A 24,568-nucleotide genomic window follows, 5' to 3' on the forward strand; every position below is an offset into this window, starting at 1 on the left:
AACTAACCGTTCTTGTTGGGATTCATCCAACCAGCTGATGTCAAAAGCACTCAGCAAGAAAAGACTGTAGCCTTTGTGTAGTCTCTAGCTCTGTTTTTCTGTTATTTTCCCTTTTGCCTTCCTTTAAATTTTCCACTGTAAGGGTTGAGGGAAATTATATTTCTTCTCTGTTTTGTTTGCTCTAACTACCCAAGAAAGAGAGATCCTGAAGGAACCATACTTGGAAAAATGTATACTTTTAACTACTTTAACTTCTATCCATGATTAAATGCTTATATTAGATTATTTTTTCTTCTACAGTAGTCTTGTGTTTGAATTCAATTCCAGTAAACTGAGAAAATCAAATCATTCATTGTCAGATAAGCTCGCCTTCAAGAAATGGTGTGTAAATTTCACAATAGAATTCTGTGGCATAACTAAAATCACTAAGTTGCACTTATAGGCTTGTATGGTTTACTCAAAGGATTTTGTTCTGTACTGGGACCTTTACAGCTCCCTTGTTTTATAGGTAAGAATTAAAACACTCTTGTTTAATCAACAATATATCTATTTTGATCATAAGGCATTTTCATTTCTACCATTTATTTTTACATATTACATGGAAAACCCCCACAAATGAGAGAACCCTTTGTGTTAATTCAAAAGACATTTTTACAAACATCAATCATGATAATGATGACTATCCAGTATGTCTGGGGAAAAAGACTGGAATAGTTTTAGTAAATGGATGACCAGACACTGGAATGCAGAATGCAATGTAACACATAACTGCAAAAAAATAGCCACATAAGGCTGATGTATTTCTTTTATGAAGGATTTACTTTACACACAGACCATATTGTTCTACAGAATAATCTAGGATATTAAGTTACATTCATTTGCTGCTTAACTTGGTGATGTCCTTGATAAATGCTGAAGTATCTGCCATCCTCAAAATGTTCCCCTAATAACTGAAAATCAGAACTTTCTAAGGATGCAACAGTTGCTCAAGCTAATAGATTCTGATCAGGTGCTGACCACATTATGTTGAAAGAATGTTATAATAGAATGTATCTTACAAAAAACTTTCACCTTTTATGCTCACATACAGAAACCTGAAAATTTACGAACCGGCTTCCACATCCTTTTATGATATGCAATACATATGATTTTTCTCTATTCTTTCCTGTGTCAAAGTAATAATGTCAGAATACAAGATAAATTAGTATATCTTACTTATAATCTTATAGTTTTGTTAATATATACATACGTATGTTTTCCAGTTTTCAAAACATTATAGACATGAAAACCCAACCAAACCAATACACTAAAATACAGAACATTTGTAAAATATTTCTCAGCCGTTTTTAAACTGAAAATATCCCGTATGTTCACATAACCAAATTGTTTCCTTGCATAAAAGATTGTGTCCTCATCCAGTTTCACTCTCGTAAAACTTCACAAAGGTAACATATACGGTACATGTACTGCTTTAATCAAGAATAACAAACATGATGCACTTAAAGAAACAAAATAGCTTATTTACCTGAAAATGGTAACAAGGTAAAGTAACATGAAAAAAGACACTGCAACAAGTATTGGTAGACAACTGTGACCAAAGTACCTTTTATAACTCTACAATCTTATTCGTTAGGGTTCTCTTTTATTTGTAACTTCACTCTATAAATAGCAAACCCAACAGATTTACTGGATAAAAACAACAGCAAAATACATAAAGGATGAACAAAAATTGCAAAATACAAGTCCTACAACAACAACGATGAGAAATCCTTTGGGGGCACAATGCTACCATCATTTGTATACACTTCCAACAGTGATATTTCTTAAAAAATTACCTACACTGCAATGGTCTCAAGAAATGCCCACCTAGAATCTACACAGTATATGAAAACTGGATACAGAGAAATTGCAGAAAACTAATATCAATATTATTACCATTAATAGTTTGACCAGACCACTGAGTTGTATTTGTTACCGTAACTCATTAAATTCTGGTAGAGTATATCTGAATATATAACAACTGCCATGAAAATCTTGATACAAAGTCTTCTAACCTCCCACATATTTCATGCAATTAAAATTTAAAATTCATTGTAAAAGAGCTTGATAATGAAACAAATATTGAGGAAAAATGGGTCATATCTCTCCTGTGTGTGTGTGTGTGTGTCCTGTCTAACTTTTTGCATAAAGGAAATAGTACCTTAGAACTCAAGTTGCCAGCTGCAAAAATTTTCTTCTTCACTCTGAGACAAAGAAACTCCAAGTCTTCATTATCTGCAGTGTTCACATAATTAGAAGCTAAAAAAACTGAAGATGGTAAGAAGTTCTAAAACATAATTTTCATAAAATGTAAGAAAGAAGGATGTCCTGCCCTCTTTCAAAATTGTCACCTTTTAGAGTGATGTGGAGGTACTTAATAATGTACTATGTATGTTTTAAGCCTTAGAATTTGTAATTTAAAATTAACATTACAGAAGACTAAAATTATTATCTGTAATAACCTTCAAATTAAATGAACGTTCACTGATCCATAAGCCAAGATCTTGATATGAGTAAAGTAATTACTTTCTTTACTAAGGAGGGAATTCCAATTTTCTTGATAATGTTCGCTAACATTTCACACTGATATTAATTTTTATGTAATTTAATAGAAAATATTTTCATCAGTAACATGAATTTGAAAATTTAAACTACACATTAAAACTAAGACAAAAGTATATCTTCTACTGGCAACATCTGAATATTTATTGTTTGTTATTGCTTACATTTAATGGGAAATACATCTGTATTTTCCCGGCTTGGCTCTGATAATGGAAGTCCGAATAACCAAGGGATTAATTTCAAAAGATTGTAAAATTTCACCAAATTCATGCTGCCATTTCCGTCACCCTCCCATACTGGGAAAGTAGCCATTTGGGATCACTACATTCCTCTATTAGGTTATACTAAACTTATCTTCTCTATTATATGTAATTTTTTAACATTTTCAGTTGTCTTTCAAATTGCCTTACCCACAAATTGCTAAATTTCTTGCATAGTAAAATTCACTTATCAAAATTATGGTGGAGGGAAAGTTTGGGTCCTCACCATTAACCCTTTGTCTGGATATCATGAATAAATTAAAATATTTTATGCTAGCGGAAACAAGCATTCCTAATAATTAACGTTACTGAACCACAATCCTTTTTTTCAGTATACGTACACAAAAACAGTAAAATTATATACAAGACAACTGTAGTAACTTCCACCACACTCAAATTTTCCTTAAAAATGTTTATTTAACAGAGCTGCACTGGGTACTTTACTGTAGGTGATGAGACAAGCTAACAGGATAATTTGGCAAATTAACAAGACCCCCGAATCATAGCAGCTTCATGGCTGTGACTCGTAATCAGTAAGAGCTACCCATACTGTGACTATAAATGACTAGAACACAAAAACATATGAATTTCATACAAGGCAAAACAAAGAAAACAAGTAGACACTCAGTAACGGCAAGAAAACAAAAATTCCACGCATACACCCATTGCACTTCAAACTGCATAGTCGTAAATGCAGAGAAACGATTTCCATGCATATTATACTTTTCTCTCCACTTACAAATGAAATGCTTCATACCACACTTTGTCTGTTCCTAGCCTGAAGCTGCAAAGTACACGAAGACCCCCATCATTTAATATGAATGTGATATGGTTAAAATAGTTAAAATCACAGAAAATCACACAAACTATCCCTTGGCAGTAAAAGACAAAATGACATTAATACTAAAATGGGTTACCAAGTTCCCTGCGGACATTCTCTACGCAAACTTCTTCTTCCAGCTCCTGGGCCCAATCTTCTTGATCCTCAAGTGATACATGTGGTTCATCATCTTGTACATTGCTGTAAAAAATCATCAAATGAATAAATGGTGGATTATTAAAATGGCTTGTTAAAGTACTGATGGTTCAAGACAATATGTTCTTTTATGGCTCATTTTTCTTCATTACCAAATTTTTACAGGAAATCACTAACGCATGAGGACAGAAATGAGCCATTCTCTAGAGCAAAACATTCATATAAATGGGAAAATGGGCATTATTTACAAGCCTTTCTTGCTTTTACTAAGTTTTTTATAAATCTTCCCCATCCAAAAGATTTTCTGCATGAAACTTTTTGCATTTAAAACCACACCATGAAAGATAATCTAGAAAGAGCAAAAGGAAAAATTCTGCTAAAACAATTTTTAATTTCTTTTGCATAAACCTTTTCCAGTATGCATTAGCAAGCAGTTGGGGCTGTTAGAAGTTTATTCTAATATAAGTATCCAGTCTATATGTGTGCACTGACATTTTTAAATGGTTTTATTTTGGTAGTTTGTCACATTCACCCCATCTTGTGAAGAAGCAGAATGGGGTGACTCCATGGAACAAAACAATACAATGGCCTCTGCTATATTCATACTTTACCTGCTGAGTAAATCAATATTAATTACATCACACATCTACTCAGGAGGCTCAGCAGCAGGGCATCAAACCACCCCTACACAAACATTGCTTCCTGGATATAAAGCCATTTCATATTCAATAGTTCTTTCGCACCTATCTAATAATAACTGCAAAACATGAATTTCAACAGATATGGCAACATCATAAACGTGGTAGCAGCAAACTGGTCATGCATAAGTGACACAAGGTCTTCTCCATTTCTCAAACGCTTCTGAAAGCACATTTAACCAAACAACACACATAGCAGACCTCAACTGAGTTTAAAACTGAGCCTCTAAATCCCCATGATACCTTACTAAGTAGTCAAGATACACATTTCAACATATATAAATCTGCTGCAATTGAACCTCTGAAATTCTAAAAACGGAGCACAAATTTCACCTGCTCAAAAACTGATGCAAGTGAAATGAAAATTTTACCATTCTTCATGATGCTTTTGCTGGAGTATACCCGTAACTCACGAACAACATTCATTCGAGATACTTCCTTTGGAGGTAACTTACTAAAGTGTGCACAAACAAAGAAAGATCCAGTAACCTTGAATTACTCACCTGGGAAGAAGAAGAAGAGCAGGTAGCATCTCAGAAGAGTAGGGAAGTGGAAGCTAAAGTTAAACCAGTTGGGTAAAGCTACAGAGTACTTCCCAGTTTCTTCGAAGTATGGGATATCCCTGAAAGAATAATAAATAACCATAAGTATTTTAATTCAGACAAAAAATCTGTGGAGGCAAATTAATTTTGCATGGGATTCAACACTCCTATATTATGTCAAAATATTGAAAGGCATTACACTTCTTAGAGGTTGAGTTCGTCTGTATAGTATAGATAACAGAAAGGTTTGGAGCTGTATGGGAATGGGTAGCAAGATCTTTTACAACTACATTCAGAAAATAACCAAAACTGTAGCACCCATTCCAAGCCATGATTTTTTACCGAAAATTACTCTCATTTTGATTGCTAAAGAAGACTCATTCTCTTTTCATTTCTAAACTCTAAAGACAGTACAACAAAACCAAAAATTTGATATAGTTTTAAATATTGTATACAAACAAGCAGTCTACATAAATCAGTGAAAAATGTAAATCCTTCACCTACTGTCTGTGCAAATATAAAAACAATAAAATAATTGCTGGGTGTAAAAAAGACAATAATAATTGATAAAATGTAATAAGAGAAAATGATCTGCTCAGTGATAAGAAGCAAAACCTTATATCTTACCTAAGAATAACAATGCCTTCACAAATGAAGCCAAGTGGATATAATGGAATCCAAATAGTATATCTTAGCCAAGTCAGGAAGCCAATGCTTATGTCATACACACGGAGCATATAATATGGGTACCTGCAAAACAATATCATACAGTCAATTACATCTAATACTTCTGATAAACTTTAGCAAAACAAACAAGTTCTTTTGTCATGCGCAAAACTGCTTTCAGTTTCATGAATACAAAACTCTTTAACACACAGTTCAGGTAGACAAACCAAGGGCTCAGTATCGATGAAATGAGCAAAACAACAGCCAGGTGACAGATAAGACCATTCTCATACAGAGGTTTACACTAGACTGCAAACTAGAGATGCATTGCTTTTACCATTTTTATCATTTAGCTTAATGAGACCACTAAGTAAAGTACAATACTGTACTCTCATAGGGCTGGGCAAGAGAAATGTAACTAAGTGGAGGAAATGGGACTGAAGATACCTAGTACAGTTTGAGTTTTTGTGAAAGAAATGTTAACGTTATTGACAATTTTATAAGCTATCATATTCAATACAAATATGTCTGCTTTTACTTATGTCAAGTAGTTACTTAAGAGGATGAGAATTAATACTGAGCACTTTAACCATGATTTTCCTCTGACTACATTTCGTTGGTAACTGGATAACTAACCCAATTTTAGACTCATTAGCTCTACATGAATGATTCATCTTATAACTTTTGTTATAAAAGTCTATGATTTGCAAAATCTATGGTATTCTGCTACAAACAATCTAGCATTCACCATGAGTGAGAGATGCTTAGGCCTGCTTCCAAACTACTGCATTGCATCTGTGTTTCACTTGAGAAGGCATAAGGAGATGATGATGTTTGCTAAATGATCATCTACCAATCCAAAATAATAATAAAGACAAATTTCTGTCCTTATGAATATAAATGATTACAATCATGAAAATTTACAAATCATTTTTATGTTTATGACTAAGAAGGCATAAGATTGTACAATGAACTTCATTTTTATAATGATTATTTCACAACATAACATTAAAATGAAGTCATACGGGTATAAAGTGACCTCTCCCAATAGGGTACTCACTGGCAATGGTCAAAAATCAATGTCGAAATGGAAATTTGTAACTGCTTAACACCTGTGACTGACCACAAAGTATCTTTTCCTCAGTTTTTGCAATGTACATAAAATTTAACATAACTACTGTGAAGAAAGGTCTATAAATATACATTTGGAAACCAATAATCAAAACAGAAGCAATTAAATAACCTAAAATTACCTTACAATTTCAATAAACGACCAGACAATGAACAAGTAGAATATCACTGGCTTCGTCTGCATTCTTTCTTCCCCTTCAATCAGGCAAAAGAAGATGATGCCCCTTCCACCAACCTGAAAACATTGCAAAATAAGTCAATCTATAAGAAAATTTTCTTAAATGGAGCATACAAATACTGTACTTTACTGACATATCAAATGCCACAACATCAGTTATAGCAAATGGAATGTATATGATACTTCAGAGTTAGAAGAAGGTGTACTAGCTTTATTTTTACTTGGTGTTCATTGCTGCTACAGTATACTGTTACTGCAGTCAATCAGAACACTTGGGGGCCAAGGACAGCTACATTAAATTAAATCTGCATACTGCAAATACAATTATTCTAAATGTATTATGTTTTACAAATGCAAACCACTGCCTACCTCACTGTTATGTCTCAGTTCAAGTAAGCAAAAGCAAACAGATTTAGTACAATGATCTGTTACCCTGAGGTATAGCCCAAGATCTCTTACTATCCCACTGAGTATGGAACCTCATTCTTCAATTTTTAAGTCTGTTCAAATCAAGGAGAGTAAGGGGGGAGGCCTTAGCACAAAGTAATGGTTTATATTTACCTACTTTTGACTTGTATAGCTTTATGCTGACTATGGTTATAAGAGACGGTAACTGAACTGTAAAACAATTCTCCAGTTTGGATGATCTAATGGTTGGCAGCCTGCCTAACACATTCAAGGAAGTATGGAGAAAGCCTGCTTAATACACTTACAAAGTACAGAACTGATAAACGTACCTGAACAAGAGGTTCAAATACAGATCCTTTTGTATATCCAACCATTGGATGAAGTATTTCCAAGAACTGTGTTGTAAAACACATCTTCATCATCCATCCAACTGCTGCGTAAGTTCCTTCCATTGACTCTGGAAATACAAAACAAAGGATTCAAAACAAAATGAGTAATTTTCAAAATACATTTAAAACTTTAAGGAAGGGGTCTACTTTCATCTCTCCCAAAACTGGCAATCCATCATTCAACTTGGACTTCTTGAAAAACTATTTTCAGAATTTTGAGGGTCTGCAGGTCAAATTTAGAACTCTATTTGATGTTTGCAGGAAATATCACACACAAAGGAAAACAAAAAGAATTTAGTGGTTCTCCTTCATAAAACAAATTTCTTCCTTGTTCAACTTCCAGAACAGGGACACAGTAGCAATTCAAGAAATACCATTACCCTGGCACTGGCAGAAAAGGCTTTCTATACAGTAATTGGAAAATTTACTGCCCAAAAAAAGTATCACCTGAACCTGACTATTCTACTTTTCATCAAACAACCATGAAGTTTTCTTCATACAACAGTTATGTCCAAAATAATATTATTCTTGAGAGGAACTAGAACTCAAATTGTTAACTTTAAGCCCTTTAGTCTTTGTCAATAGTTCTTGAAGTTAATGAGAAAAATTAGCATTTTTAATTAAACTGCGCTAAAGATATGCTGACATGGTTATATATGCAACAAAAATGATTGACCTTCCACAGCTAGAAATAAAAGGTCACTGATCTCAATATCAAATACAATTATTGCTACGGCAGTGCTTTTACTAGATAAAATAAACAAAAGATATGCTGACCTGGCCCATCCTTCATGTACCTCGTTGTCAGCACTGACACAATATAAATAAAACCTACGAACTGCCACAGGTTGTACAAGAATAAGTATATATTCTTAACACTCTCTCCTGAAAATTAAAGACAGAATAAGATTAATGAGGTAAAAATGGAACTGATATTACTTATCACAAAATTTTTATTACTTCTCAAATAATGCCTACAATACAATACGTTAAATCTTACTTCTAGTGGGATAGATCCAGCTAAAATGGGAATACAGTAATCATAAAATCTGAATCTATATTACTGATTCAAAGCATACAAACCAATGAGTTACAAGGGCAGACCCTTTAGGGAATTAGGCTACCACTTACAACATCCCAATGACTTTAGCTCACTGCTTTCTGCCTCTCACTTTTAGTCTGTTCCATTAAGCTGTCCAACTTCTTTAACTTTACTGTGCTCCAAATTTCACAATTCATTCAGGATTAAGTTTAGAAATCTTATTCAGCGATTTTGTTAATCACACAAAACAAAGGCAACCATTCGCGTTGGTCTGCACTTTGGGACTGGGTCATTTAGATTGTTCACCGAATACCATTGGTCAAATGAATGTATCCAATTTGTAGATGAGAAAAAAAATGACTGAAATATGGCATTCACCTGCTATCAGATTCACCATTCAACAAAACTTGACACTTACTTAGAAAAGTTTAAAGTCACTGACGGGAATATCTACCTTTATAAGCATCTTCATTTCTGTCACTGCCTTGGTAAGATATACATATCCAGATTCAAATGAAAAAGATTCTACATATTCTGAACTGTATTTCAAAAACTAAGACATATCCATATCTAAAAGTTGTAAAGACCTCATATATATCTAAAAGACAAATATGTAAAACATCCTGAACTAAGTTTGAAAAAATGTAAGATACTGTATATATCCCATCTATAATTCTAAAAGATATAGGGTACAGTACTTACTTCTCGCTGGCCAACCTAATTCTTCAGCTTGAATTTTCTCATAAAGTCCAGGATGATCTTCCATTATGTCGTGTGCTTCATCAGAAAAGTCTTCCTCGTGAGTCCATTTGTCAAAATCTATCTGTAATTTGTGAAATGTACCAGTTTAGTCTGATCAAAGGTAGAAACATTCATCAGAAGACAAGATCCAAAACCATGATTAGAAAACCCTAAGTACTCCTAGAGAATTATATGCATAACAAGGTCAGTCTATTTCTCTTAAAATGCATGTGCCTCTCATGGGCATACGCTTAAACCGTAGACTTCCAAAAGGAAGTTACAGTTTATCACAGTCACAAGTCAATTGTTGCACCATTACATTCATTAAAAAAGAATAACTTCTTTGCTGCATTTATATATCAAACTTGAGTTAGAATAGAATGTCAAGTTTAAATGAAATGAACCCAAAAGAATTTTATCAAGTCTGCTCCCAGGTAACATATATAATCAATCTATGCATTTTCAACTTTGACAAAAAAAAAAGCAAAATATCTTCTCTAAAAGAATATTTTTTTTTTTACACAATGTGACATGAAATCCTACCTTTAACCATGCTGGCTTCTTTGCATCCTCAAGAAGTCTTGGCCAAAATTCTGAGTTATACTTTTTTAGGGAAAATTCTACATTGCGGTCAAGAACTCGATACCTGCTCGCCTGTAAAATAGAAGGAATTTTAATTATACTATAATGAAGTATCACCTCCCAATGCCTGATTTGTTATGCAAATGCTGATGTTTGTTGCAATTACTTAACCTGGTACCATACAACAGTAGCATTTGCTTAAATATGGTCTACCAATCACTATGATTAAAATTTATGTAAAATGAACAACTTTGGATCAGTTGTGTATAAAGAGGGAAAAAAAAAATTAATAACCCTCTTTGCAAGACCTAAAGAACCAATTTCTAAGACTTTACTGAAGAAAGAATTAAATTGCAACAACTTTATACATGTTACAAAAGACAATACTTTTAACTTGTCCTGAGAGAGAGAGAGAGAGAGAGAGAGAGAGAGAGAGAGAGAGAGAGAGAGAGAGAGAGAGAGAGAGATGGAATATTCAGTATGGTTACAAACCCCTTAATAATTCAAGGTAAAAATGAAACTTGCCTAACCAGTGGAAATGGCTACTTACGTCCGTATCAATGCTTTTGTAGAACCGTAAGTTTAATCCATAATTTCTTTCACCCTGTGCTCCATTCCCAACAGCAAGGAAGGACAAGGAGTCAGACTGGAGATCTACATTTGGACTCTGAAATAAGTGACCGAGCATTAAAAAAAAAATATAAAGTAGATGGCATTTTTGTTAAAGCACAAGATAAAGATCACACCTCAATATTATAATGTACAGATGAAAATGAAAATATATTACTTCAAATATATAAGTTTCTGCAATCTTTCATGTTTTACATACCCATTACCTTACACAAATCCATTTAAGGTGGCGAAAATCAAGATATAAATTATAATAACAAAGTGGCACAATGAAAGTTCCATTATCATCATTAGCTACTTGGAAGTCCTATTAATTGTAAGTTTTTAGAACCAGTTCTGTTTCAAAGATATTTAAATAAAAAGGACAATTCACATTTGTTACTTATCATTTGCTTTCCAAGAAATTACTCACTACCTGTAGTTATCTCAGGTGAGTGAAATCAAAGGGTGGAGGCTTGGCTCTCATGGTTAGTTTAGGTTAGTAAAGGTTACATTAGGATGTATTCTTGATGTATGCAATTTTTTTATGGTGCTTTTTCAAGACTTAAATAAAACTACTAAGTTTTTAGCAGGTAATCCTGTGGTCTAGTTTGCTGACTACTGGAGAAAAATGTGATAAAAGGGCAAAAGAGTTGTGCATGCTATTTCAGCAGCTTATGGCCAGCTCCAAAGCAGTTCAAAGACATATTTTAATTGGGGTACATCCTAACCTAACCTTAACCTAGGCACCAGCTCCTGACACAACCTTAAAGGTGAAGAAACCTGGCTCCCATAATGCGATGTTATGCAAAGCAGAATGACATGTAAAACAATTATGAATGAATGTTAAAATGCACACAAAAGATGGTAAGTATCTTGCTAACAGTAAATTTGCAGTAGATTTCAGTACTGTTTTCAAAATAAGCATATTAAGAAGACTTGACAGCACAGCATTAAAACACCAACATTGAGCTGTAGTATTAAAATAAATTGAGTAAAATTGCAGACTACTAGCCTACCACAGCCTGATTCTGCAGCCAGTCGCCGACCGAGATATTTACTGTCTATTGTTAATATTTGTATGTCTTTTCTTTATATTTAACACCTTTTGGTAATGCTTTTACATTCAATCCCAGAGTTCAGGACAATTAGGCCGTATTATTTTCAGCCGTGAACCTGTTAGGCCGTCACAACTTAGGCCATAAGACATGGCGGAAGCTCCGTGGGACGCCATGTTTAATACTGGCCCCTTGGGGATCAAAGTATTATATACAACCATTTTGGCCGTTTGCCAGTTGGGATGTTATGGCCTAAATGACTTACGGCCGAAATGACCTGGACCCAATCCCAAGGGGCTGGTACTAAACATGGCATCCACTTTTCAAGTAGACTGGTAGTTGCCAAGTTAAAGGGCTGTGGTAGTAGTTTGCAATTTTACCTAACATGATACCATTTATGATTATGGCTTGTCATGAGGGGTCAGAGGAAGGGATTGGGGGGGAGCAAGCACCAGAGATAAGACAAGACATTGTACCTTAGGTTAATATAATTACATGAAATTGTATCTTTAATATATACCTAAGGGTTAGACCAGTCTATAGGCTAACCTGGAGTAGTCTAACCTCATGTGTTTGGTTTGGCTTGAACTAACCTCATATAGGTAAAAACTAGGTGAAGAATTCAATCTTTACCTTAATTGTTGTTTAAATCATAGTCTTAAATATTTATTTGTTTATATTATAAGTTTTAAATGACATGGCTTATATATATATATATAAGAAAAACTATAGACCTCTACCGTAAGACCTGCCCTCGCTTTGTACCTAAAGCGTTCTTTAAATCAAGAGTAATATACATTTACTTACATTAAATCACAGTAATATACATTTATCTAAATTAAACCACAGTAATATACATTTATTTATATTATAAATATGTCTATATCGCATGGCTTAAATATAACACGACGAAAATGACAGGCCTCTCCCGTAAGGCCTCCCGCAGGCCTACCTGGACATTTCTCAACTCGATCCTCAGGGTTATGGTAGAATCAGTCTGCGCCCAATATACGAAGGGGCTCAGATGCTTATCCGCTTCCATTCTGACCTACTCACTAATTCAAAATGGCACGACAAGTCAATTTACAGGTCAATATCCAAGTCACAATTCCCGACTGTCACTTCTGTTTCGACCCCATCAATGTTTTGGTCTGGCTACTACCGTAGAACTTGTCCGATTTCATTGGCGTGTTCGATTCAAGTCTGTTTTATTCCCAGAATAGATGATAATAAGCTAATTTATAGGTTTTAAATATGGCTAAGATATTAAAATGTTTATGAATTTTTATATTAACAGGAATATATGCTCATAAATGGACTTTTAATATGACTTGTTTAAGTGAAGATTGCACGTTATCGAACATACCAAGCTTTGACATTTGTAAAGTCAGCTGTTTTTCGTCGGCGTAACAATAATTCATATTTTCAAGACAAAAAAAAGGAGAAAAATCAGAGGTTTAAATATGAATGTTGCAGTTTTTTATATCAACAAAAATATATGCTGTAATTAACATGTTAAATAGTATATTTGAGAATTATTGCTAATTCTTAGTTCTCTGGCTTTAGCGAGCGTTGTCCGACATGACATCACAGATCGTAAATAAATTATCTATAATGAAAAAAGAGACAGAAAAATTATGTATGTAGATCTTAAAAGGAGACCATAGTTCTTGTATAAAAATAAGAGCCTAATGCTTTCGAAAAGATATTACTTATTCATCGTAAACATCTTGTAAAACCTGTGAACAATTTCAGGCTTCTCGAAAACACATTCGCATTAGGTTAGACCATAATTTTTAAAAATATGTAATAGTTACACCTTGGAAAAAAATGCCATATGAGGTGCATATAGAAGACCAACAGTAATTATTGATTAAACTTTCAAATATGTCAAGGGAACGGTTTGTAGTATATTTAAAATGGATTGTCATAAATTTGACGTCAATGCAAATTCCCAATCTGTCACAGAAGCTTCTTTCGTCTACTGGCTCGTTAAAGAAGAAGAAGAAGAGAAGAAGAAGAAGAAGAAGAAGAAGAAGAAGAAGAAGAAGAAGAAAGAAGAAGAAGAAGAAGAAGCTGAGGCGATGTTAACGTATTTTCTAAACTAGGGAACTCAATATACATGTTTCAACGGTTACAATCACAACTGTATGGGGAAAAGATGATAAACTCCCCAGATTTGATATTCTAATCATAAAAACCGGTCAAAAAGCACATTTGTCGTAAAGTATATAGTTTCTTACATTGATTTCTTTAGTCTGTCATTAAGCCACATAAACTTAGCGTATAAAATATACAGCAGTATACACCTAGACCTTGGTATTATACGTATATTTTCGTATGATTTATTTTGAGAAAACGAGCAGGCATTCATTATTTTCTTCTTTGTAGAGATAAAATCATACTAATCTCGTAGTCATATAAAGCTTTTGGAGTCTAATCTAATAATCAACAGTCAAAAAGAATGATCGCTTAGGAAAAATCTAAAGGAATAAAAAAAATCTGCTGGTCACGTGACATTTCAAGAATGAAAAATAATGATAATCTCTTATTCGGTTTCGCTGGCATTTAATTTTTGGAATGATTTTTGTTAAAAAAAAGAGTTTCTTATGCTTGAGTGTTTTTTCTACATATCTTTGAAGAATATCTTGCAGTTCCTTTACTGAATTAGGCATAATGTGAAGACATTTAAAATAAAAAATACGGAGAAGTTTGAGAATAAAGGTGAAACTCACGAAAGTTAAACTTGTTTAAGAATAGGCTATGTAGATAGACGAGTGTCTGGTTTGGTGTTAAATTTGGCCTTGAGTTTGTAATTTAATATTTTCATTAATGTAGTGTGGGCACAGGCTAGGACAAGAAAGATGTATGTGTAAGTTTTGAGATAAATAAAAAAAAAATAGTGAGAATTTAGTTTTGCTTCGTGACTTTTCCTGGCAAAAGTTTATTGAAAATCAACTTGAATTTCAAAACGACTAGATTGAAATAGATTTTGAATCCGTATTTAAAGATTTCCAACGTACGTATTTGATATACCAAGTTATTTCCTAAAGAAAATGCTTCTTTCAAAGTAAGTTAAGGGGCACAAGAATGAGAAAATAATTCACCACCGCTCCGCGCTGGGATGTGCTAGACTTCAAAGGAGCATATTAAATGGACTTCGCGGATCTCAAAAGAGCTTCTACACCAGCGGTGCAAAATAACGGATTTTATGTTAGTATCAACTGAGTTATTCTCTCTCTCTCTCTCTGAGTCATTACCTGCAAATGTTAGTTAGGTCTTCAGATACTCCAACAGAATCTTCGGTGGAATCCATAGCGATTTATTAATTAAAAGACTTCTGATATAAGGCTCTAGACTTCTGTCGGTTCAGGCTAGTGTGCGCTTCTCTCTCTTCTTGCACAGAGGGTACAGAATCGTTAGTACCATAGGAGGTTAGTACCGTACCGAATAGTCGCCTATCACCTGTATACCATAGTTCAAAGGCCAATACTGCTGGGGTATACGTATAACAAAAGCTATCTGCTAAGTAGATATGACTAGATTTATTAAATCTATTGTTTTCTCGATCTGTAGATAGGCCTACGCTACAGTTATGAGAGCACGGTCCAGCGAACAAGTGACAAATAGGAGGATTTTTCCTTATCCATCAATTTTTTCTCGTCTCTTCATCTTCCTACTTCTGAAAGGTAAGATGAATAGGTATATCTCACATTATTTGTGGCTCCAGACAACTTAAAACCAATCAATTTTCCCGTTAGCTGAAAACTTGTCAGCAAGCAGGAGTCGGTTTGACTGAAATTGCGCGGAAGCTCAGTTCAGTTGCAATATCCTCAGGTCAATAAATTGAACAAATTTCACGTCAAAATTAAGGATTTGAAGTTTTCATGCAACATGTCCAGTCAATTTTATTATAAGGAGTTAACGCCCAGGTTAATTCCGCTCGTAGACTCACACTCCTATGAGTCTAGGAACCCAATTTGCTTAAAATAATAATAATAATAATAATAATAATAATAATAATAATAATAATAATAATAATAATAATAATAATAATAATAACTTTTACATTATTCCTATCTATTCTCTACAGATATTCGTAGTTCGAATGGTGCATTGCTTTCCAAGCAAATTCCATCGGAAAACTCAACCAAGGGCGATGTTGCTCATGCATATGATGATTGCTTTGAAAGCAATGGCAATCATGATTTGAATGGAGCCATTGTGTACCTCATAAGAGGGCTTCAGCCTTCGAACCTTCACGTTGTGTTTGAGGAAAGAGCAGGTAAGAGAGAGAGAGAGAGAGAGAGAGAGAGAGAGAGAGAGAGAGAGAGAGAGAGAGAGAGAGTGAGTAACAATTTTCCAATGTTTCTGTATATATATTATTATATATACATATTTATTTATTTTTTTCACACCCTGAAGACCCCTGTTTAATGGACGCCCTTTGGCGAGCTGGCATGCCCGCCCAGGTCCTGGGCGGGCCAAACCTCCTGAAAGCAGCCTTCGCGAGGTCGACCTACGCCCTGGCCCAGCAATACGTCCTGGTCGGTGGGCTGTCTTGGATCACCTCGACCATAACGACGGTTTGTTTTGGTTGTGAATGAAAATGAATTTCTCTCTCTTTCTCTCTCTCTCTCTCTCTCTCTCTCTCTTTCCATCCTTCTTTATTTCTCTCTCGCTCTCTCTCTCTCTTTCTGTCTGTCTGTCTCTCTTTCTACTAACTTAACGAAACAGAATATACAGGCATTATTTCACCTGTAAGATATAACGAAATACAGGAAGCTATATCTCTAATACACAATAGGCTAATTAGCATACCAGTTTCATAAGCTATGAAGATTCACCGTTCAGCGAATGACGTCAGCGAACTTAGCGAATTTTTTTTATTTCAGGCTAAAGAGAGGTACAGCGCTAGTAAAATGAACGCTATGGTAAGTATTGAGTAATTTCTCTCTCTCTCTCTCTCTCTCTCTCTCTCTCTCTCTCTCTCTCTCTCTCTCTCTCTCTCTCTCCTGTAAGTGCTATTTGTATTGTGTAAAACAACCAGTGTACAATATATAACATTTAGACCAAAATTCCAGTTAAAATTCTGCACAATAAATTTGATATGTATATAAATAAAAATATTGCTTTCTTCAAATTAACAAAATTACTACCTTATATATATATATATATATATATATATATATATATATATATATATATATATATATATATGTATATATAAAGAGAACGAAATGGATCTGGGTAGTCAGTCAGCGTCTCCAGAGGCCAAATCTTTCAAAGACGTTTTGTCCGAAGTGACGAAGGCGCTGAAAACATTTTGCGGAGGGAATGAGAGGAATACTTCTGTATATACCGCAGGGCATCGCTGATAGAATACACTCCCATGACAGGTATTCTGTTTACTTTAATATTTGTTTAGTTTTGAGAACGAGCTTTGCTTTGAACTAGACCTGTACTGGATCAAGTCTTAGAGTCTTAGAGAACGTATTCTCTAGACTAGACTACACTGGGTAATGTTTAGTCTAAACATTGCGCTTCTGTGCACGATTTTGTTTCTCGGGAGCCTTCTTTACGTCAAGGTTATTTCCGCTGGATGTTATTTCTTTATTTGTGGTTTTCTATCGTCATTTCGTAGCGTCGAGGAGGTGCTGGTCAGTGCAGTGTTACCTCGTCAGTGCTGTGTTAGCTGGTCAGTGCAGTGTTAGGTACCCGAACGTGAAACAAAATTCAATTTATATTTCCGTGTAATGTTTACGTTACAAAAGCATCAGAATTCTGTCTATCAAAAAGTATTGGTTTCCTCTCTTTTATATCTATCAGTTCTTAAGATTTACAAGTAAAATGTTTCCAGACACGTTCAGTATTTTAGCATTATCAATAGACATACTTAAACCGCATACCTCCTCATGTTCTGTTACTGAGAAGAAAGGTAACCTATTCCTCAACCAAGCCTTCTGTTCTTGAGGAAAAACCTTAGTATAGATACACACTAGATACACATTTTCAGATACACAAATTGGCCATGGACCCCTGAATGACAAAGAGAAACTTGATGATATATAGTTCTTGAATACAAACCTCACGTCTTTAGTGCCATCTACTCTATGGGACAAGTTGATAACCCAGTTTCTCTATATTGCTGAAGTCTAAATCGATAGTATCTTTGTATATGGCTACTTGATGAAACTACCTTTAAAAGTTATTTATCATACACGTCTCATCATTTACCATATACTGCAGTTTTCCCTCAGAGCATTGGATGAGTTTTCATGCTTACGTTTTCTGTTTTTGCTTCTGCCATAGGTCTATCGAAATAGGGAGCATGAACGTCAGAGGTGACGGAATATGGCAGCTGCAGCCAGCAGGAACCTTGACTCTAGGAGAGAAAAGGCTTAATGCCCAAAAACCTCTCTGGCCCTCACCGCCTCTCGACTTGTACGGGAGGCTGATACGCATGAGCATCGTCACGGTAAATATTAACTCAAATTATGTCCTTTGATGACGTAACATGTCCCTCAAGGGATTGTGTTGGGGCCCTTCAAAAGTTAATTTTTTGAAAGTATTCCACTCAGGGTTACGTCAAATTATGCGTACATTTTTTATGCTAATTGTAGATCGTTTGTTTTTTGCGTAATCTCGGGTCACAATTTAAGTCGTTTCTTCGTGTGATCTGGGGTCACAATTTTTGTCGTTTTTTCACGTAACCTGGGGTCACAATTTATGCCGTTTTTACACGTAACCCGGGTCACAATTTGTGTTATGTTTTTACGTAACTTGGGTTCATAATATGTGTCGTGGTTTTATGTAACCTGAGGTCAAGATATGTGTCGTCTTTTCATATAAACTGGGGTCACAATTTGTCATGTTTTCACGTAACCTGGGGTCACAATTTGTCATGTTTTCACGTAACCAGGGGTCACAATTTGTCATGTTTTCACGTAACCTGGGGTCACAATTTGTGTCGTCTCTCCAATATAATCTGAGGTCACAATGATCTCTTAAGCGCTTCATCCGTCTTCGAAATCAAAACATGGAAATCTCTCCCTCTTATCTCAAACAGAAACCGACCGTCTTCGAGTACGAGGAAGGGCAGGATCCGGGGAAGGCGGGAGGGTATGCTCCAGACCTCCTGCGTGAAATTGAAAGGAAGTTGAATTTCTCGAAGAAAATTCTCCTGACGGAGGGATTTGGGTCCTTGCTTGCTGATGGGTCTTGGAACGGCATGGTGGGGGTTCTCGCCAGAAAGGTGAGTTTTGAGAGAGAGAGAGAGAGAGAGAGAGAGAGAGAGAGAGAGAGAGAGAGAGAGAGAGAGAGAGATAAGGAGAGATGGAGACAATTAAGAGAGAGAGAGAGAGAGAGAGAGAGAGAGAGAGAGAGAGAGAGAGAGAGAGAGAGATCCATGAGAGGGGAGACTAGAGAGATGGGAAGAAAGATAAGAGAAAGAGATGGGGACAAATTAAGGGAGAGAGAGAGAGATCATTTTTAATCATAGAGAGGAGAGAGAGAGAGAGAGAGAGAGAGAGAGAGTAAAACTGTTAATTCCCATGACATATATACCTTATAATGCGTCATTTTTAATCATATATTCCTTCAAGCTTCCGTAAGAATAAACTCAGTACAGAGAATAAAATGTCTGCCAGTATTGTCGTTAAATCTAAAATTACCCACAATGCCAAAACAATAACAAAACATTACCCTCAACTGACAATATAATAATTTGCGAATGACATGCAATCTGCTACTTTCCTTTGCTCAATTTCATTAAAACCTGCCTCCTTCTTCAGGAAGCGGACATAGCGCCCTTAGACTTCACGCCCGTCTACTCAAGGACCTTGGTCGTAGACTTCGGGTTGGTCTACAGCACGGACAATGTCATCCTGATCTCGAAGGCCCCTTCGATCTTTATCAAGCCTTTTATCCTCCTCCAGATCTTCAGCCCTTTTGTGAGTTTATCAAGAATGTTTGGTCTTCAAAATGTTTGAGATTTACGTCTTTTTTTTATATCTGATCAGCTCTTATCTTCAGAGTGATTAGATATCTACTGAACTGTTAATGTTTGGTTGGTCTTCAAGAAATCAAAATGTCTTCAGTATCTAATCGTATCTCAATTTAGGTAGTGATAAGACTCTATTCATTAAATTGTGATGCGTAGTAACGTATGTAAACAAATTCCATATAATTTTAATTTCTTTAATAAATACACACACGAAAGCTAACATATATTTTCGTGTCTTATTACATTCGGACGTGCATACATACGTTCATATATTCTTCATACATTCATACATACATTTCATGTATTCTTAATATATTCACATATACATGCATACTCATAGTTTCTCATTTTCATAAGTATAACCACAAACATGCTTGTGCCTATAGTAGTCTTATCAATAAAATATTTAATGCATACTTCGTCATATTTACAAACACACGCCAACACAGATACCAATTCATACGCAATTTCCCTTCACATGCATCTTCACAAACATACTAAAACACCTCACAAACGTACTTAAACACTTATTCCTATTTACACACTTATAAACAGAAAGTATTGGGGTATCGCTAAGTGTGTACGAGTACCTTACGCTTTGGGCCGTAGACGGGAAATTCTCAAATAATAAAACCAATGGCCATTATATTTCCTCTATTTCAGGTGTGGGCGTGTTGGTTTTTCACGGCCATCATGACAGGTGTAATGCTAGCGCTCATTCCGGGAACGGAAGCCGAATTTTATTACGAAAAAGGCGGTCAACGGGGAAATACGAGGCTGGGAAAGGTCATCAAATATTGTTGGGCAACGCTCACGATCTTCGTCTATCAGGGTGAGTCTTCGAAAAGGACTGTGATTCTTGATGGGAATATATGTTCGTATGGAAGTGTTAATTCTACGTAAAATTAGGATCAGGGGGTGTTTATTTTCCGTAGTGAGTATTAATGCAGGTCATCGTGTATATTCCTTATAATATATGCATATAAATCTCCCAGGATCTGGTGAAAAATATGACGAGAAATTTAAGCCAAAGAATTATCGGTCTATATAATCCTTCGGGAATATATGTTCATGTAAGGTAATTAACTCTACTTAAAATTAGGACCACCAACTGTATATTTTCTGTAGAGAGTAGAATGTAGGAAAGCGTGTATATTTCTTGAAATTTATGCTTATAAATCTCCATGGTTTTGAATAAGATATGACAAGAAATTTAAGCCAAAGAATAATGGGTCTATAAGTCTTTGGGAATTTTTGTTCGTAAGAGATCCAAAATTCTACATAGAATTAGGACAATCAAATATACATTTTCTGTAGAGCTTAGTACTGTTAGAAACCGTGTATATCCCTTGTAATATATGCACATAAATCTCCCAGGATTTTATTGAAAAACTGATTAAAAAATGAAATGCAAAACTAAGCCACTCCACCACACACCTTTGCAGGTAGCTCTTGGTGGCCTAGAGATTCCACAAGTCGCTTATTGAGTGGAATTCTGATGCTCATAGCGATCGTCTTTGGCTCAGTCTACAGTGGGTCCATCACTGCGTTTTTGGCAATACCGTTCAGGTCAGTGGTTTGGTCTGACTGACTGACAGAGTTCCGTTTAAATGCGACGCAGTTAAGTCGCTTGTGAAAAGGGGGTTTCTTCTGAAGTATTGTGAAATGGTAATATTTGGGTTCCTCAAATTATCTGATAATGTACCTTGAATTTATAAAATATATTCAGCTTAATTTTTTTATATTTTGAAATACGATTTTAATAACATAAAATTATTTAGGATATTCAATGAAAAGATATAAATTACCTACAGAATTAAAGTTATCAATTTGAAGATTAACACCGGAACCAATGCACTTATGTCGATCACAATAATAAATATAAACAGAGTGAAATTAAATAATAATGAAAGACGAATACATATAAAAATAAAACAAATAGAGAAATCTATGAATGAGCGAGAATTACGAATCAGGGAATAGAGTAAGGGATGATAATAAACAACAAATAATAATACGATTAACAACTAATACAAAAGAATTGCTCGTCTCCCTGGGAAGGGGGGTGTTCAATTAAGCACACGGCAGCTAGCAAAAAACCGCCACGGCTTGTTGCAAGTTACGGTTAACACCTGCTTCCCATTTTCGCCAAAGAAAGAATTGGGATCGAGATAATTGAAACTCTCTTTTCGGAATTATCTCCGGAATCAAAATGTCCATTGGAATTTTTCCTCACAATAAAAATAAACAAAATAATGTAGAATTTTATAATTATTTAATTAAATTCAGGTCTTCGTTCTACTCGAAACTACAAAAGTTCTAAATGGTTTCCTTTGTAGAGCTGGCCTGGGGATAATTACTTTGCTAGATTCTACATTTTTTTTCTTTTTGTGAATGAAGATGCTTCGCTGGGCTGAGTTCTCTAGTAGAGAGAGAGAGAGAGAGAGAGAGAGAGAGAGAGAGAGGTAGAGAGAGTTACCTTTTAGGATATTGAGAGAGAGAGAGAGAGAGAGAGAGAGAGAGAGAGAGAGAGAGAGAGAGAGAGAGAGAACATTTTCCTTCTATTAGAAAAAAATAATTCTTGAGATTTAAAAAGGTTGTACTTTGTTAGCTGAAAAAATCAATAATAATAATAATAATAATAATAATAATAATAATAATAATAATAATAATAATAATAATAATAATGTTTTGGACACTGCAAACTTTTCAAGAATTTTTTTCTCCAAATTCTGATCAACTGTTGCCATGAACGAGGCCCATTTTAGGTCTACTTTTGGCAAAAACCACACGTAACTATTCAGCGCAACCGCCTTGACAAACTTAGGAACTCACAAACAAAAATAAAGCATATTTCTATTTAATAACCAACATATTTTACGGAATAGGTCTATTGTACTTAAAAGTAAACTTATAAATTAAATAAATGTCCTTACAACGCACAGGATACGGTGACCTAGGTTGACCTTTGACCTTCGCAATCCCGGGAGTCTCGGTGCCGAGTGCATAAAGTACGAAACGGGATTCAGAATTTATATCATCATTCGAAAACTGCCAGCGAGAGAGTATGAATGAGACGCCACTTCTTATCAGTAATTTCCGAACCGGAATTTTATAGCGAATGAAGTGCTTTCTCTCTCTCTCTCTCTCTCTCTCTCTCTCTCTCTCTCTCTCTCTCTCTCTCGTTCGCTCTGTCTGTTTCTCTCTCTCTCTGAATCGCTCTGTACGTTTGTGCAATCAGATAATCAGATGCTGATGGTACACACCCATAGGCCTCATATATACGTATACATGTAGTCTATACTGTAGCCAGTATTCTCTCTCTCTCCCTCTCTCTCTCGCTTTCGTTTTTCTCTCGTTTTCTCTCTTTCGCACTCTGTCAATCTCTGAATCGTTCTGGACGTATGTGCAAATCAGATGCTGATGGTACACACACATATAGGCCTACACATACATACACACAAACATGCATCCCGTAGCCTATACATCACACGATTTTAAGTGTACATGCACGTGCACAAACGAAAACCTACACATACACAACTATATATATATATATATATATATATATATATATATATATATATATACATATGAATATATTTATTTATTGATCTATTTACTAAAAGATCTCAGCCTGTGAATTCAATAGAGGATCTTGTGGCTACCGATATCAAGCCAGCATTCAGAGAAGGAGCCAGTACTTACAGTTTCTTCTTAGTAAGTAAATTTTCTTTTTTATTAGTCTGTATAACTTTAAACGCAACGTAGTTTTGATTACCGTTTTAGAACTGAACGATCAGTGTTCACTATACTGAAAATATCCTTAGTATCTAGTAATTGTGGTCTATAAAATAACGCTGAGTTGGCCTGACTTCAGATTCATAGTTATGAAGCCAATGCTTAGGCCTACTATTTTTTAAACTATATGTTTAATAGATACAAGTCGAAACTACAGTACGTTTTGAACATCGTGTAATTTCGATACGTTATTTTAAACGTTATGTATATCTAATTACCATTAACTGGTTTGATTTATAGATTTTTTGAGGTCATTAAAAACCAGAGTGGTTTATACACACAGACCACTTTCTTGGTACAAAGTTAATATAATTTTTTGGGGGATAAATAAGCTTTAACGTCAAATATACATAAACAAATACTTCTTTCATATTTTATAAGATCACACTTAAATAATTATTGATTTTAAATCATTCAGCGTAACTTTCATTCCAAACAACGGCGGGACATTTGTCTGAAAAATTTAGCGGGAATTTATTTCCGCGAACAAAACCTCGTGACTATTCTGAGAACAAGAACGAGTTCAGAGATCTCCTGAAATGACTTTCATCAGCGACACGTGGGACTTCATGCCAACAGGAACAGACGGAAGGGGTCCTAGGGAAAGTGAAGGATCGTATGACGTCCTTCACTGCAGCCCAAGTCGCCTCTTGGGAATTCTTCAGAGACATCGCCCGGGGGAAATATGCTCTAATAGGTGAGGAGAGTCCTTTCTCTCTCTCTCTCTCTTCTCTCTCTCTCTCTCTCGTTATGTATAGCAGCTGAATGTTTCTATTTATAGTATAAATAACCAGATGAAACGTAACCTAAATATTTGACATATATTTCCCTGAAAAGTACATAACTTTTCAAGCAAGTTCGATCTACTTCTACCTACAGGC

At 35.1% G+C, this 24,568-nt stretch overlaps 2 protein-coding genes across 2 annotated transcripts in view; one reads left to right on the forward strand and one right to left on the reverse strand.

Moving 5' to 3' along the window:
• Positions 1 to 529: 529 nt before the first annotated feature.
• Hacd2 (3-hydroxyacyl-CoA dehydratase 2) lies at positions 530 to 13,063 on the reverse strand. The gene is made up of 10 exons (XM_067106281.1): positions 12,834 to 13,063; positions 10,765 to 10,881; positions 10,176 to 10,286; positions 9,594 to 9,714; positions 8,627 to 8,734; positions 7,790 to 7,917; positions 6,997 to 7,109; positions 5,705 to 5,827; positions 5,039 to 5,157; positions 530 to 3,882 (listed from the first exon to the last, which is right to left on the reverse strand). Exons 1-10 carry the CDS (start codon positions 12,921 to 12,923, stop codon positions 3,800 to 3,802), a joined length of 1,113 nt encoding a protein of 370 aa, XP_066962382.1. The 5' UTR covers positions 12,924 to 13,063; the 3' UTR covers positions 530 to 3,799.
• An 11,030-nt stretch (positions 13,064 to 24,093) lies between these two features.
• The window catches only part of LOC136840484 (uncharacterized), a 3,102-nt gene continuing 2,627 nt past the window's right edge, over positions 24,094 to 24,568 (forward strand). The window contains exon 1 of the mRNA XM_067107149.1: positions 24,094 to 24,384. Coding sequence (XP_066963250.1) covers positions 24,306 to 24,384 — 79 coding nt within the window. The 5' untranslated portion in view covers positions 24,094 to 24,305. The remainder of the gene's footprint in view (positions 24,385 to 24,568) is intronic.

Source organism: Macrobrachium rosenbergii, chromosome 7 (assembly GCF_040412425.1).
Source record: "Macrobrachium rosenbergii isolate ZJJX-2024 chromosome 7, ASM4041242v1, whole genome shotgun sequence".
Classification (NCBI taxonomy): Eukaryota; Metazoa; Arthropoda; class Malacostraca; order Decapoda; family Palaemonidae; genus Macrobrachium; species Macrobrachium rosenbergii.

Excerpts from the sequence above, each read along its gene's own strand:
- Hacd2 (XM_067106281.1), bottom strand. The coding sequence starts at position 12,923 with ATGGAAGCGGATAAGCATCTGAGCCCCTTCGTATATTGGGCGCAGACT. Across the intron at positions 5,828-6,996 it reads TCGTTTATTGAAATTGTAAG|GTACCCATATTATATGCTCC; the intron begins GTAATTTTAGGT and ends ATTGTTTTGCAG. Across the intron at positions 5,158-5,704 it reads GAAGGCATTGTTATTCTTAG|GGATATCCCATACTTCGAAG; the intron begins GTAAGATATAAG and ends TTATTCTTTCAG.